Raw genomic sequence first — 17,428 nt, forward strand, 5'->3', positions numbered from 1 at the left:
ATAAAACTCTATCCATATACTTGAATGGAAAAAGTTCTCTCTAAAATGGCTGCTGATAATGTGCTCAGAACTCTGCAAGAAGAAGTAGAACTAAAATGGCCTCCGACCATGTGCTCTGGACTCTGCAAGAAGAAATGGCTCCAAAATGGCCGCCAACCTTGTGCTCTGGACTCTGCAAGAAGAAATGGCTCCAAAATGGCCGCCAACCTTTTCCCCTTTTATAACCACAGAGTCTTCTTCTCCTTCTATGCAAATCTTGGGATCTTGCTTCAATGCAGGGCCTTGCACTTGGACTCTCTTTGACAGGCCGGAAGCGGCAATGGCCGCCAGGATTTCTTACACTATGAAGACACACCCAACTAAAGGTGGTGGCAGGTTTGGGTGTGCAACGCCAGTACCCTGGTGAGAACAAACCGTGATACCCAAAAAGATCTGAAACTAGATGTAAAGTTCAAAAAGGGGGGAAATTTAATTTAAAGGACAAAAATAAAAGGTATTCTCCTCCCCAGCTCTAAACAAAAGATACTTTACAGTTCAGCTTTCTTCCAGACGACATCTTTCTGGGTCCGATGTAGTTTGTTCTCCTTACTCAATGGAGCTGGTGCAGGGTCTTTCAGCTCCTAAATTCTTCTATTTTCTATGCTAATGGTAACTGATTTGGCTAAGTGGTGTAAGAAATGCCCTTTCCGGCTGCCTGGGCCTGCTTGCCACCAAAAGACAGCTCTCTGCTAGCTCTCAGAGAAACTGCTCTAACTAAAAACCTCTAGCTACAGCACAGCCTGCTGGGAAAGGGCAAACCAAACCTAGAAATGAAGCAGGGGAAACCTACAGCTCCTCCCATAAACTAATACAAAGAACTTTTCTACACTAAAATAATCTATGGCCTGAACCAACACAAAGGAAAATGCAGGGGGAAATTCAAACAGTCCTGGCAGGACATCACATAACATGTCAACAAGTTAATGATCCCAGAGTTGAAAAGTTTCCTTTGGAAACTACAGCTCCCAGAATCCAAGAGCTAGTATGGCTACTATGCAACGCTGTTGCAGCACAAATCTGAAGGCCATGTTTTTCAAATGGAAGGCTCTTCAACTGATTGCCAAAAGAACAAGGAAACACATCATCGAAAAAGAAAACGAGAGAATCTAGATTGGCATAAAATTTGCAGGTCTAATTCTAAATTTATGTAGATGCAAACTTAGAAACAATTACCATAATTTAACAAAATATGTAATACATCTTAAGATAGTAGGAATAGTGTAATCATTTGAGTTTTTCAACCTCTGATCTTAACTATAATGTGTTTTTTTAATAAAAGGCAACAATATTATTTTAATTAATGCAACAATGCACTATTTAACTGAGAGCCAGCATGACATAGTGGTCTCAGTGTTAGACTACAACTCTGGAGATTAGGGTTTGATTCCTGACTCAGACAGGGAAACCCACACACAGGGCAAGCCACACACACTCTCATAGAATCATAGAGTTGGAAGAGACCACAAGGGCCATCCAGTCCAACCCCCTGCCATGCAGGAAATCCAAATCAAAGCATCCCCGACAGATGCCCATCCAGCCTCCGTTTGAAGACCTCCAAGGAGGGAGACTCCACTACACTCCGAGAAAGTGTGTTCCACTGTCGAACAGCTCTTACTGTCAGGAAGTTCCTCCTAATGTTGAGGTGGAATCTCTTTTCCTGCAGCTTGCATCCATTGCTCCGGGTCCTAGTCTCTGGAGCAGAAGAAAACAAACTTGTTCCCTCCTTAATATGACATCCCTTCAAATATTTAAACAGAGCTATCATATCAGCCCCAGAAAAACCTGTGATATGGTCATCTTAGCATAACCATAAGTCAGAAAGAACTTGAAGGTACAAAACAACAAGAGTAATATTTAATTATATTATATAATAAGTTAAAATAATATGTCTAAATAATAAAATATAAAAAACACAATATATTTTTAAAAGATATATTTAGAAATACAACGATGGCTAGAGTGTCCCCAAAATGACACCCCACAGCAAAGCAACATTTCAGGAATAACACTTGTTATACCTAAAATGTTTTTTGGGTGTGTGTGTGTATATATATTTTTGGCCATTTTTGTGTTTTTCATAATAAATTTAAAAGTAACTAAAAAAAAATCCATGACTGACATATTATCATCGATAGTAAAGTATTAGTACTGCATTACTGTATTCATGCATAACAGTAATGCTAATGAATACAGTAAGATACTAATGAATCACTCCTCCAAAAACAAGCAGTGTCCATAAGTTCCATCTTTAAAATACTGATAGAAAAGAAATTAATTCCTTTTATAAAATGCTGTTCCAGGCTCTGTTATTTAACCTGGTCTGGGTAGGCTTTCAAATAGGTGACTGTTCTCTCACAGCCTTTCAAATCAGTGACCCTCTTCTCTCAAGTAGGATACTTTGTGGTCCCATTTTCACATGAGATAACTTGAGTCCTTCAGAGTCAGTCTCCTTGCTGTTCGAGATTAGAACAATAATGAACATTTCAAGGGGATACTTCTGTTAACTCTGAACTATTCTGAAATGTGTTAAAGGAAGGGGTTACCCTCCTTGCTGTACCTAAACAATAAACCTTTTCAGAGGACAAAATAAACCAGAGGAGTTGTGAATCCACAGACACATTGCACAATATAAGTGCACAATATTTTCTTATTATGCATCTTCATCATAATTTGGTCCCCTGCCCCACCTTTTACAATATGCATTCTTATCATCTGGACATGCCTGTTAAATCCATTGGTTAGAGTTATGCATCTTTGCCATGTCTTTCAGTCTAATTAACGCTTGTATTCTTTTCAACACAGATCACCCTCCAATCCGGATAATGACTACCACATTAGTGGTAACACAACACATCATGAAACAGGACAGGGGGACTGAGAGAGATTACTTCCTAAATGGACCAACCATATCTGAGATTACTGAAGAAACTGAATATATAAAACAGGTACTATTTCCCATAAACATATGAAGGTGCATTTTGTGGAGCCAGAGCAATAGTACTTCTAGTCTAATATGGACTAGGATCACCATAAGTCAGAGTCAACTTGAAGGCACATAACAAGAATAGCAGTAGCAGCAGCAACAACAACAACAACAAGAAAAAGTTCAGTCACCAAGCACAGGTAGCTGTCATCCATCTGTGAACTAGTTATGCCATGAAATGCATAAAATATTAGCTATCTGAGCTTAGCATATTTTGAAATTTATTTTAAAAGAATGTGAGGATTTCGATTGAAATTGTACCTACATATTATATGTATCTGTGCTCTGTGTGTGTGTGTGCGTGCGTGTGTGCGTGTGTGCGTATGCACTCACACATGCCCCCCTTCAAGTTGTCTGTCAATTTATGGCAACCCCATAAATTTCATTAGAGTGTTCCAAGGCAAGGAATATTCAGAGATAGTTTTACCAATTCCTTCCTCTGAAATGTAGCTTACAGCACCTAGTATTCATTGTTGGTCTCTCATCCAAGTACTAAACCAGGGCTGATCCTGCTTAGCTTCTAAGATCGGGCAGGATCTGGTGCCTTTAGGGTATTTAAACCTTTTTTAAAATATGTGTATATGTATATATATGTAACATCCAGATGCTAGATGGTAGGACATCAGTCATAGTGAAACATAAATCTGAACTGTATTTGTATGCAGCTTAAATTTCCAGACAGATGTTGAGATTGGGATTGCTTTTGCTTTGCCCCTGCAGATTAGATCCACTCTTGCAAAGGTTCAGCCTCTTCTGTGTAAAAATGAGTTTAGCCATGGGGTTGCAAATGGCATGCTGGATTCAAAGGTATGGATGGATTTTCTTCCTGAAAATATGTATTATATTGGTCAAGATGTATCTGTTATGTATAGTGTTAAGTCAAGACAGCCAATTTTGTAGGACTATAGATTTTACTGTTGAACACCTAAACCACTGTTACCTCCACCCTTAACCACCACTACCACACTGAGTTTTAGCCAGCTCATGATCTCCCTTGTAGATTTCTGAAAATAGTCCCTTTAATTCAGGCATTGGCTTCACCCCTTGCATAGCTGGTGTCACTGTTTGCCCGATAAAGGTGCAGAATTAGGACACACATTAATAGGAGGCTCGCAGGCCTCTCCAAACCCAGCAAGGGTTGGACGTTCCCAAAGAATGTTAAGGAATTATACTTGGCTTTTAGCTGCTTAACACCCATAATTTGCAAACCCAGGGAGAAAGAGTTTGCTGCCTGATGCAGTGTTCCAAGAGCTAATTAATCTTGTAGGCAGAGAATGTGGTCCTGGAGGAATCAAAAGCTGTTATTTATCAGGGCTGTTGTGCGAATGCTTTCAAATATGAATCCCCTGGGAGCTGAGCAAATTGAACAAGATGCTTTATTGCCAGAGGGCTAAGAGAGAGAAAATAAGTCTGGACTAAAATCTTACAAGGTCTCAGTTCAACATGAGGATGAAAGAGAGGGCCACATCCTTCATCCTGTAGGCTTCATCTAGCAACTGATTGTAAATCTGCCACCTTGTTAGGATTATTGGAAGCTGCCTTTTATAAATGCCCAGAATTCTTATCCACCTAGTACAAGGTAGGGGGAAATATTTTGTTAAGGGCTCCATTGCCTCAGAGGCAATTTTTCTGGGGAGATATTTTCCATTTTTTCATCAAGGCCAGAGCTGCAGGTGGGTGAGGTCAGAATCTTTATCCACTCAATCTGAGGCAGTATCCAGACCAGCGCTTTGTGCTGGCCTGGATACGTGCAAGGGTTGCCTCGGGGCGTCCTTTACAGTAACCACAGTGTCAAAATGGCAGTGCCCTATCTACATGGGCACTGCCATTACGATGTCACGGCCATGCCGCAGCCAAATGCTGCAGCGCAGGCGTGACATGCGCGCACTGCTGCAGGGCGCTTGTGGCGCCCTTTCAGCGGTGCCGAAAGGAGCTCCTTTAGCTGTGTGTTTCTCTTTCCCTGCCACTGTGCCCCAAGGACACCCCTTTCCAGGCTGCGGGGAAGCAATGGATAACTAATTATGAAGTCAAACCCTAAGGCCTTGCCATTCAACAAGAAAACAACACACAGATTAATATATAAATCACTTCCTCTCAACTAAGGGTTACACAGTATATATACCCCACTCACTTCCATTCCAGCATTCTCTGAAGATGCCAGCCACAAGTGCTGGTGAAACATCAGGAATAAACTCTTCCAGAACACAGCCACATAGCACCCCCACCCCCACCACCAAAAAAATTCCACACAAACTACAGTAGTCAGGTTGTTCCTTACATCACACGTTGTTCTTCTCCTTTTTCAAAAAAAGTGGAGCCAATGGCATCACTAGGTGGTTGAGGGGAGTGTGGAATCCCCTCAACCACCTAGAGGAGGAGTGACATCTGGTCAGGCATTCTGCTGCTGTGGCAAAGGATCAAGTACACCCTTTGTGGCTTTGCCGCCACTCTGACTGTCTCCCCAGGAAGGGAGCTGAGGTGGTGGCGAGGGCAATGGAGGGGTGAGAGTGCCCTCCTGGCTTTGTCACCACCCTGGCTCTGTTCCTGGAGAGGAGGCTAAGGTGGCAGTGATGGTGGCAGAGCATGCACCAGGTAAGCAAGGCAGAAGAAGAGGAGAGTGGGGCAGGCAGTCGCTGCAATCCCCCCTCGGCAGCCCCAACATCAAGTGTCACCAAGCCTAGTGACACCACTGAATGGAGCCATTTTGCAGATTGAAGTATTCTCAGCAGGCTTAATTACCAGGTGGATGCCTGGGCAAAAAGTCCATTAATGGTCTTAATGGACAGAAAGTTTGTTTATTTAAGAGGGGATATCTTTTCGACTTGCTCTGTTTCTATGCTGTGAAATGGAATGGCATGTGTAGGAAGGGCTTTTCTTACAGTCTTACCATCATGGAAGCCAATTCAGCTGTAGGAGGAAGTAGAGGAAGAGTACTGCATGGTCAAGAGTGCAGCATGGTCAAGGGGAAGGGTATAATTGTGGAAGGTTGGGGTGGAGGAGGAGAGCCAAGATGGCTTCAAAGATGTTGTGACTGAATCGTGATTCCTAAATAGCTGTTCCCTTCTCTATTCATCCTTCATATATGTGCTTGGGCATATATATTCAGTGACTCAGTTGCAGTTGATGCAATGGTGCAATCACATTGAGGTTCTATTTTTGGTACCAATTTAATCAACACAACACCTGAGCTTATTTGTCTCCGTAACCTGTAAGAACACAAGGATGAGAACCAAAAACATGTCTGATTTTTAAAATGTTATTTGGTTTTAGCCACATTTCCAAGAACCTGGACTGGGACCTGATGAAAAGTCCCTGTCCATCAGCTACAACGAGACAGTGGAAAAGATGAAACAAGCAGAAGAAGAACTGACACGGGTGAACAAAGAAAATGAACAGTTAAAGATCAAGGTGTGTCTGTATTTCTGCAAGAGGTTTGAAAGAGGTTTGTTGTTGTTGTGTGCCTTCAAGTCATTTACAACGTATGGCGACCCTAAGACAACTTATCATGGGGTTTTCTTGCCAAGATTTGTTCAGAGGAGGTTTGGCATTGCCTTCCCCTGAGTTTGAGAGCATGTGACTTGCCCAAGGTCATCCAGTGGGTTTTATGTCCAACCTGGGAATCGAACCCTGGTCTCCAGGGTCATAGTCCAGTGCTCAAATCACTATGCCATGTTGTCTCTCCCTGTGAAAGAGGTACTTCGGTATAATTAGTGACACATAGCAACCATTTCTGTTGTAGATTATGATGATGGTAATGGTGTTGATGATGATGATGATGATTTAAATCACACACAGTTAGTCTTGAAACTGATCTAAAACCAGAGCATAGAAGTATTCCACTAAAAGTAACAATGTCATCTATAACTTTTTAGCTCAAGAGTTGCAAAAGCATAACATTCTTTTAAGAAACAGCCAAATGACTGGCAGCATTGTTACTACTTTTGTGTGTGTGTAATGACTATTTGTTCATTCTAAAACATTGATCTAGATCCTTTAGTTAGTGCCAACAAGAGTAGAGCCATTGAATCAGTTGGATTTACATATGTGTTGACAACAACTGGCTTAAGGGGTTGACTCTAGTTGGGACTAATAAACAGAGTCCCAACCATTGTTTTATCTGGGACTATTTAGGCCATTTTAGGCTATTAGTCATTTGTTAAAAGCTTTGAAAATACATTAATTAACAGTAGCACATTGCTAATATCTTACTAATGTGTTACTCATAAAGTAAAGTGTTAGCTTTGTTAAAGCTAATGTGTCAATGCTTAAAGATAACTAGGGTATGGCAGTAGAGCATGTTTGAATGTTAATCTACTTTGGAAGGCTCCCTGCCAGCATGGTGTAGTGGACTGAGATATGGAATAAGAAATTTCTTGGAAAATCTGCAGAATGATAGCCAATGGTTCATGGATCACCACTGACCCATGGTCCACCTCTTTGAGTTGCACTTCTTTAGAGCAATTTGGAAGAGCCCTTAGAATACAAATCTAACTGGTTTAGATGTCCAGCAGAAGCCGGGTTGAATCCAAACTTCTCCTAGCCTAATAATGTTGGAAGCTACTTAGGATCACCCTCACTCTGGTTTAGGTTTGTTCTGGCATTGTGGTGGTGCCTCTAGTTTGGAAGATGATTGGATCAGAGCATAATGCTCTGCTTACACAATTCCATGTCTCCCCTTCTCCAGCAACTGCCAAGAACTGAGAAGAACTGTGGTAGTGGCTATGAGGAAATCAGGCAGGAAAATCAGAATTGGAAATACAGTGGTCCCTCGACATTAGGGGTGCAGGACCCCCTGAAAGTGGGGAAATCGCAAATAAAAAAAAACATACACATTTTAAAAAAAATAACACCTGAAAGAACACCTCTCTAGAAATCTTTAGGTCCTCCAACACAACTTTGTGGTCAACATCAGGTGGGGAAGTTGACCATAGAATCACACTGGAGAACCTACAGATTCCCAGATAAGTGTATTCTCTAGGAATCTCTAAATCCTCCAGCATGACTTTATGGTCAACTTGTGGCAGCGTTGTGCTGGAGGATCTAGCGATTCCCAGAGAGAACAGATTAGTTAAATCTGTGAATAATCAAATCTTCAAAAGTCAAAGGTGCAAATGTGGAGGGCCAACTATAGTGATGGTCTTGGCTTGTAAGAGGGAAAAAATGAAGGTGCACCCACATATGGAGTGTATGCTCTTTTTCCTTCCCCTTAGAGCCCAATCTAGGTTTATCGTCTGAATTGCCCCCTTTTCTTTACCACCAGTAAAGACATAGTAGTAAGTAAATTTTTAATCCCCCCCCCCAAAAAAAAAACCCCCTCATTTTCTCCCCAAATGCCCCTTAGGTGTGGTGGAGACACTTTTATAACATTTTTGCCCCAAGCCCATTTTAAAACAAGGGGAGACTTTGTTCTAAAAGAAGAAGTTATTTCTGTTAATGCCCTAAAAAGTCCTCTTGTGGCCTAAAACGGGCCAGCCCTCTTCCCATGGGAAAATGTTCCCATATTTCCCACAAGGTTTGAGAACATTTTCTTGTTTTGTTTGTTTGTTTTTGTGTGAGAGTAAAATTGGGTGCAGTCCTAAGGTCTCCTGGGTGGCTAATGGCGCTCTCTTGCTTTCCACACTTGTCCACTCCTGCTTTAATTGGTCTTTGCCCTTCCTCCCTTCTTCCCTTCCTCCCTCCCTTCCTTCCTTCCTGTAATAGATCATTTTTACTTATCTATGTGGTTGTTTTAAATGGCTGTCACTAAGTCTGGAAAAACAATCCACATTGGCTCTTTTCCAGCTGGAAGCTTCGAGGATTGCTGGTGCAGAGTCTGTGAAACATGGAGCCCAGAAACTCCAAGAAGATTATAGGAAGCGCTCTGAGGATCTCAAGCAAAGGCAAGAAGGAACTATGAACAAAATGCAGGTATATGGCTCTAGAGCTTTAACTGTGAACTCTCTCTACTCATGGGGGAACTTTTGTAGATGTTATTACCCCCAGTAACTTGAAGTTGTGCTGTGCACACTTCAGCAGTTTGCCATCCCATTTCAGTACATGAATGTACCAGGAGTGAAATGTCTTAGGCTTTAGCCAAGGTGCGTGGGATTAGCCCAAGTTATGAAAGATTAAGATGGCCAATAAATATTGGCCATGGTGGCTGTTTGGAGGTCAATAGGCCATTGAACATGTGCTGCTGCTGCAAGAGAGGAGGAGATTATTACCTCCAGACCTTGTTTGTAGGCTTCCAGATGCATTGGGTTGGCCACTACAGAAAGCTGGTTGCTGGTTAGCTGGCCTTTTGGTCACATCTATCAGGGTCCTTTTTATTTTCGTTGAGCATAAATGTACTGCAAGGGTGCTTCACTGTGTTTGAATATTACTTATTCCACTCATATGACAGCTTTGCAGATTTGCCATGAACAAGTCATTGCAGACTATGAGTGCATCTACACTGTGGCAATAAGGCAGTCTGACATCACTTTAATGACTGTAGCACCATCCTGTGGAATCCTGGTATTTGTAGTTTTAAAGGTCTTTAGCCTTCTCTGCCAAAGAGTACTGGTGCCTCACAAAACTACAAATCCCAGGACTCTGTAGGATGGAGCCATGGCAGTTAAAGTGGTAAATTATTCCTACTGTGTAGATATCCAGTGTTGGTGGAGGACAGCAGGCTTGTTCCTGTACTCTTCTGAGCTTTGCTTCCTCTCCTTCAATCACAGGCCCGCAAGCTGGAGCAAGAACAAAAATTAAAACAAAGCACAGACAATCTTAGCCAGCTGAATGTTCAGCTGCAAGAAAAGCATAGCCAGATTGAAGAACTGGAGAAACGAGTACAAAGGATGGAAGAGGTAAGGCTGGAAGTTCTGTTCCATCGTTCATGTGGGCATGATGCCCCCCATTCTACAGAATCAGAAGCAGGGAAAGTGTGTGTGTGTGTGTTTATTTTGTGTGTTTCTTTTATGACACACAATGAGCTGATTCTGAAAAAGTTCTTTTTGCACCTAAGGGCCATAGAAGTAATCATACAAAAAGTAAAGTTTCCATTTGCTGATCAACACTATACTAGTAAAGAAAGTCTTCAGGATCAGGGTTGTTGTTATTTTTTGTTATGAGACTGCAAATTTCCCCCCTGAATATATATGTGGAGAGTGACTTAGACTGTTGGTTTAGGAGTCCAGCATACCAGTGCAAATTTTGACCTGACAGTAGATCTCCAAATCATAGGTCATTCTTAGTCTTGCTATCGCAAAAACATTTTACTAGAAATGCCAGAAATTGAGCCCAGGGCCTTCTAGGGCCAAATATATGTTGGCCCATCCCCAGACAGTGAAAGCTGGCTTTTACATGGTAGCATAGGTTTGCAGTGAGAGAGAGATTGAGAGAGGGAGAGATGGTGTGGTGTAGTGGTTCGAGCATTAAACTAGGACTCTGGAGACCAGGGTTTGAATCCCCACTCAGCCATGGAAACCCGCTGGGTGACTTTTGGCAAGTTAAACTCTCTCAGCCTCAGAGAAGGGCAAAGGCAAATCCCCTCCAAACAAATCTTGCCAAGAAAACCCCACAATAAGTGCTCTTTAGGGTCACCACAAGTTGGAAATGACTTCAAGGCACATAACAACAGTTTTGCTAAATGGGTTCTCTGGGATGGACTGGCCCTGAACAACTCATGACTAAATTAAACTGAACACAGGCCACTGATCTTGTTCGAGTAGTTTAGGACCATGATTTTCCAAGCTCTCAGGAAAAAAGCAGGATCCAGGAATTTACCAAACCTTTGGTGAGTCATCATTAGATGAGAAAGTTACTTTTTGGACTGTAACTACCAGAATCCTCCAGCCGGCATGACCACTGCTTTCTTCCCTACAAGGATCTAGATCAGGGGTTGCACAAACTGGGCCCATGGAATGCATGTGGACCCTTGAACTCCATATCGTTGGCGCATTACAGACCACAGAATTGCGGCAGTCTGTCGCTGGCGCCACTTGCAGCATCCAGGAGCCACAGCTTCTAAACCGCGGGACTCCCGGATGCTGCAAGGAAGGAGCGCGGAAGTTGCACTCCTTCCTGGGCCCCGGAAGTGGCACCGCAAAGCGCAAGGCGCGCTTTCACGGCCTCACTTCCGCCACAACACGTCTGGACGCTAGGTGTCCAAGACGTCAAAATGGCAGCGGCCGTGTGGAACGGCCGCCACCATTTGTTATGGACAGAGTCCGTAACAGGAGTAGGGGCATCTAGAAGAGACACCCCTTTTATAAACTGGGACGTTCTAAGGGCGTCCCAAATGGCGGTCTGTAACCCGCCATAGTCTCTGAAGCCTCAAGAGTCCCTCAAAGTCACTAGGCACCTCACCAAAATTTAATTTGCTTTTCCAGGCAATATTTCAGCTGAATAATCAAAAACCCACCCAAACTGTGACAAAGGCAAGGTAGTTGGGATCCTGTTGCCCCAACAACATCCACAGTCTCTCCCCCTCCTCTGAAATGCAGGAATTTCAGCCTATTTTGGCTGGTACTTGGAACCAGAAGTTAAGCAACTTCACTTTCATTTACACTGGGAATGGCACCATGACCATAGAGGTTCATGAGATTCTGAGATTTGTAGTTTGTTGTGGCACCAGAGGGAAATGTACATATCCTGTTTAAATCCCTGGCCTCAAACAGATGGACCAAAAGGGCTGTGTTGGGCTGATCCAGGGGCAGGCCATGCACAGGACGCACACATTCCCAGATGACTCAGAGGCTGCACAGAGGCCACACTGGGACCTCCAAATGCGTCCCAAAACTGACTGAACAAGGAGTGGTTTCTTACGAGCTTCTTTTCATGGGCCGCATGGTCTGGTTGCTGCGGTCCCATCCTGTCTGTTTCAACCCCTTGACCAGTTAAAGTAGTGTCAAACTTCATTATTTCTGCAGTGCACATTAGACCTAAGTGCTGGTTATTGTTTATCTGATGTACCTGTTTAACCCACCTTCCTGTTGAAGACATTTATGTATAGCAGAGATGAAATGGTTTTCACACTAGAAATGGAAAAGCATATGTATTTACAGGTTCCTTGCTTGTGGGCGGACATTTGCATGGCACTCTGTATCGATGTGCAAATAGCATAAAATTGATAATGCCATGTGGGAGCAGAGATTGAAAGTATTTTTTCTAATGTGGGTGTAAATAGGATCCATTTGATGATTTTTTTAAAAAAAAATACTCATATTGATTTGGTAAATAGTAGAAGAGAGCCAATTTATGACAGCCTTGGAACAGTTTGCCTACAGACGCCTACAACTTTTATGTGTCTTTGTTATCATTCAAATATATTGGCAAACTCTTTTGCAAAACCTTTTCAAGCATTCTCGGCTGATTCACCAGCACTAACAGTGAACAAACACCACTTCCTCTGTAGTAAATAGTGATTAGCAATGAGACGTTATTGCAATGTATGCATGACTTAAAATCTAAGCATCACCATCTGTTCTGTTATTCATTTGGAAGCCAAAGGGATCACATTTCATTAACAGAGTCTCAGCTAAGGCATCAGGTTGAGAATCCTTTGAAATTTGTTATATCCCTCATAAAGCTACATCCCAAAAGATTGTCTGTCTATCTGTCTGTCTGTCTATCTATCTATCTATCTATCTATCTATCTATCTATCTATCTATCTATCATCTGATATGCTGGCTTTCTTCATGTATGGTACATTAGTCAGTGAAAACAAGATACAGGTTCAGTCTCCCTTGTCTAGGATTCCAAAATCCAAAATATTCCCAAACCCATTTTTTCCATGGGTGCTGAGATAGTGACACATTTGCTTTCTGATGGTTCAATGAACACAAACTTTGTTTTATGACAAAATTATTAAAAATGTATTGGATAAAATTATCTTCAGGCTACAGTGTATATGAAACATAAATTAATTTTGTGCTTAGAGTTGAGTCCCATCTCCAAGCTATCTCATTATGTATGCATATACGTATACAGGTATTCCAAAATCCAAAAAAATCCAAAATCTAAAAACCTGATAATAGAAAAGTTAAAACACAATTAAACACAATTTGACATCTGAGGAAGTAGATGAAGTCAACAAAAGCGTATCCTACAACCTCTTCTACATAGTCAGTCTCAAAAGTGCTACAAGATCCCTTTGCACACAATTAGGCATGTTTATTATATTAAAACACCACTGAATTTTAAAAACTGTAAGATCATTTTTAAAAGAAAAGAAAAGAAGAGAAAGAAAGAGAAAGAAAGAAAGAATGAAAAGCTTTAAAAAATTTTTTTTTCTTTTCAGCACTCACGCCCATGGGATATGTTCTGTTTAGAACCTGGAAAAGTCACTTATTTGGAGTAAAAGTTTTAGAGTTCCCCAGCTCTTATGGCTAGTGTTCATGATGGCTGGCAGTTTCTGAGACATGTAGTCCAAAACAGTCACATTTCTGAGGTCTGGTCATTGTTAATTTAGCGCACAGTATAGAAATATCAAGAAGTGCTAACCTCTTGGGCTACCATTCTCAAAATCAACAAGCAGACTTTTCATGTATGGCTTGAATCTCCCTTATCCAGAATTCTGAAATCCAAAATACTCAAAAATCTAGAATTGTCCACATGGGTGCTTTCCAGTGGTTCAGTATACACAAATGTTGTTTCGTGGTCAATATTGTTTAAAAATTACCTCCAGGCTATGAGTATAAGGTGTATATGAAACATAAATGAATTGGTTGTTTACACTTGGGTCCCATCTTCAAAGTATCTTATTATGTTATGCTTGTATTCCAAAATCTGGGGGGGGGGGGGGGGCAGAATCCAAAACACCTCTGGTCCCAAGCATTTTGAATAAAGTATATTCAACCTTCAGTCCTGCTTATTAAAATAGTGAACACAAATGAAATTATTTCAAAAAACCACAGCCTGGCTGTATTACACTACACATAATGAGATGCTTTGAAGATAGGGCCCAAGTGTATGCGTATGTATTCTAAAGGCTCTGTGTTTGATTATTCTGAAAAGATTCTTCCTAACAATCAATCAATCAATCAATCAATCAATTCATTCATTCATTCATTCAGTTAATATACCATCTTTCTCATGGCACAGAACCCATGGTGGCTTACAATATAGATTAAAAACAAAGTGCAGCTAAAATTGTTTAATAAAAAGTATATAAAATGCTTTAAACAAGAAATCCTGTTAAAAACACTAATTTGAAATATACTAAAGAAGACAAAAATATGAGCAGTTAATAGCCAAAGTCTTGCCTAAATAATTTTGCCCAAAAGTAGACAGGAGAAAGATATGTTCTGGATTTTCTATCACCAGCCATCCCACTCAAATAACCCTCTTTTCTTCTATAGTACAAGGAGAGATTAGCAGGTGGGGTAGTTGCCCAGCAGGGTATCTCTCCATGTTAATATTTAGTATTTATTTCTTTCATTTGTATCTCATCTTCCTTTGATAAAACTCAAGGCAATATACATCGAATTTCCACATGGTCTTCTCCCTAGCCCCACACATAATTAGCTTTATCAAGGTACAGCATCAGCTGCCCTTTCAGTGATGGCATATGCATATGAATGAGAATTTAGTTTGGCTCAGTTTTGGGAAGAACGTTTTAAAAATCCATAACTTTCTTAATAAAACGAATGGAAGGAATTTGAGATTTTTTTTTAAAAAAAAGTTATTTTTTAAAATGGAAACTCTCAGAATCCTCCAGCCAGCATGGTTGTCACCAGGGATGTCATTAGGGGGGTGCAAGGGGTTGCAGCTGCACAAGGTGACACCCTAAAATGAGGTGACACCACTGATCCCCAAATATCTGCCCCAACATCTTTTGGTAGAAATAGGCTGTGGCATTTGCCAGCATCCCTTTGAAATGTTGGAGCTCAGTGGAAGAGATGGTGTGAGTGGGAGGTGAAAGGAGAGGTCCCAATTAAAACAAAAACCTTAAATTTTATTTTATTTTAATTTTTAAAATATTTTAAATTTTCTTTAAAAACATCACCTCTTACCAGATTTTCACTTTAACCACACTTTAACTATGTATATGTCAATATGTTTAGTCGGTGCACATGCTACTGTAATTTAAAGGTATAATTTTAATTTTGCTAGTTGTTTATTTCACAACTATTACCACTACATTCAGTGATCTATAGGAATTATAATTTATGAGTAATATTAGTACAAAAACGTTACTAAGGATTCTGTATAGTGTAGTAAGGGAGGAGATCAATGAGGGAGAGTGACACCATGCATTACCGCAACATGTGACACCATCCCTACTGAGGCTACTGGCTGTCACTTGCCAGCATGATCAGTGGCCAGATTGAGTGGTGGATTTGGGGAGTTCAAAAAAGTTTTTTTTTTCCTGAGCTCTGTGTATGTACATAGATCAGCCACATGGAGATCATTACAAAAATATGAAATATGTAAGTAAACCAAAGGTGTGGTGGGAGGAATGTCAATATTCAAAGCTGTTCAAGAAAAAGAGGAGTAGTAAATGGAAAAGTTGTGTTTCCATTTCTTTTTTTACACATCAGAAATGTATGTACATTTTGTGATTTTTCTATTTCCTAGGAGAAGAAAACCTTGAATGAAAAGAAAAAGGTTTTAAAAGAGAAACTTCACCAGATGATGTCAAATGCTGAAAATACCAAAAGGTTTGCAAAGTGTTCACAAATTGTTTTTTGTGGGTTTTTCGGGCTATGTGGCCATGTTCTAGAAGAATTTATTCTTGATGTTTTGCCAGCATCTGTGGCTGGCATCTTCAGAGAAATTCACAAATTTTTGTTACTTTTAATTAGTACAATTTTATGAGCCTTTGTCAGCTTTCAAGAGGCTATAGACAGTCTTTGTACTAATTAAGAGCAGAACACTTGATATTGTATGAGCTGGATTCAGACTTTGCCATATGGACCTACAGTAGACTCACTGAAAACAACCAGATTTCAATTACTTGTGATTACCAACTTGTCCTTTTGGTTTCAATGTGTCCAGAGGAGGATGGCCAAAATGATGAAAAGTCTGGAAATCATGCCTTATGAGGAGTGATTTAGGAAGCTAGGTATGTTTAGCCTGAGAAGAAAAGTTTAAGGGGTGACATGATAGCCATGTTGAAATATTTGAAAGGATGTCACGTTGAAGATGGAGCAAACTTGTTTTCTGCTGCTCCAGAGATGTGGACATGGAGCAATAGAAGCTACAAGAATAGAGTTCCACCTAAACATTAGGTAAACGTTCTTGATGGTAATAGCTATTCAACAACAGAATATGTTCCCTTGAAGTGTGATAGAGCTTTCTTCTTTGGAAGTTTTTAAACAGACACTGGCTGCCCTTCTGTCAGGAGTGCTTTGACTGTGTATTCTTGCATGGCAAGGAATTGGACTGGATGGTACTTGTGGTCTCTTCCAACTCTATGATTGTATGATTCTAGGTTTTTGTGAGTTGTTGTTGTTGTTGTTATTACTACTAAGAGAATCCTTCAGCCAACCTAAACTTCTGTAAATTAGCTTCTAAATCAAACATTTAAAGTGTTGTGTTATATTTCCAGATGATATTGCTATTTGATCTGACTTTTATTAGGAAATTTTAATTAAATAATGATTTTCATTGACTTTGAGATGGGCATTATGGCCTGGAACAGATGGGCCTTTGAGGCGCCCTCGTCACGTGCGAGGGCTGCCTGGTGGGTGGAGCACCCACACGCCTGGCAGACCTCGCACGTGACGAGGGCGCCGCAGATGTGGCACGCTCACCAAAAGCGAGGTCATCACGATTTCCCTCATGCTTTGCGGCGTTGGAACGAGAATGAATGAGAAATTCTTGCAGAATATTTTTCTATTAAAATAGGAGAGCAACTGTATAGATTTTGCTTTAAGAAAATTCCTGGTCATTGTACCCATGGGTCATGTGAAACTGCCAATCATCCATAATGTTTGTGCAGATTTTATGCAAAAGGTGACAGCTCATTTGAGGAGTGGCTTTTCATCCCATCATGCTTTTCTGTGTGAAAACATTTTCCTTTTTCCTTCTTCTCTCTACCAGCTGTGTCGAAGTTCAGACAGAGATCTCCACACTTCAGGAACAAATTAGCCACTTGGACAGTGTGATTCATTCCCAGCATCAAAACTTACATAGTGTGATTCAACAGGTCAGCAAAATCTATACACAAATAGCAAACACGTTTTTTGTGCATGCGGCCTTGAGTAGCAAAAGCAACATTGACACACGACGGGGGCATACCAGCAGGCTTAGGAGCATACCTTAACCTCCAGAGGAGAGGTCCCTTAAAGTAGGGAAATTCTCAGGAGAGCCCATTCAAAACAGAATTACTAGTAACCCTGAATGCTGATTTAATGTTGCTGGTGAAGTGGAAGACAGATGGAGAGGTAGGATGGAATGGGGTACCCTAGAAAAGGGCATGGTTGGTAAGAACCCTA

General features: G+C 41.0%; 1 protein-coding gene across 1 annotated transcript in view; it reads left to right on the forward strand.

Annotated features, from left to right (window-relative positions):
* CCDC68 (coiled-coil domain containing 68) overlaps positions 1-17,428 on the forward strand; it is a 46,409-nt gene that overhangs the window by 23,461 nt on the left and 5,520 nt on the right. Inside the window, exons 3-9 of the mRNA XM_089513428.1 lie at positions 2,842-2,984; positions 3,743-3,829; positions 6,293-6,430; positions 8,804-8,929; positions 9,724-9,852; positions 15,567-15,649; positions 17,034-17,139. Of these exons, the coding sequence (XP_089369554.1) occupies positions 2,842-2,984; positions 3,743-3,829; positions 6,293-6,430; positions 8,804-8,929; positions 9,724-9,852; positions 15,567-15,649; positions 17,034-17,139 (812 nt within the window). The remainder of the gene's footprint in view (positions 1-2,841; positions 2,985-3,742; positions 3,830-6,292; positions 6,431-8,803; positions 8,930-9,723; positions 9,853-15,566; positions 15,650-17,033; positions 17,140-17,428) is intronic.

Source organism: Sceloporus occidentalis, unplaced genomic scaffold (genome assembly GCF_023333645.1).
Source record: "Sceloporus occidentalis isolate IW3139 unplaced genomic scaffold, rSceOcc1.0.p SCAF_1, whole genome shotgun sequence".
In the NCBI taxonomy this organism is placed as follows: Eukaryota; Metazoa; Chordata; class Lepidosauria; order Squamata; family Phrynosomatidae; genus Sceloporus; species Sceloporus occidentalis.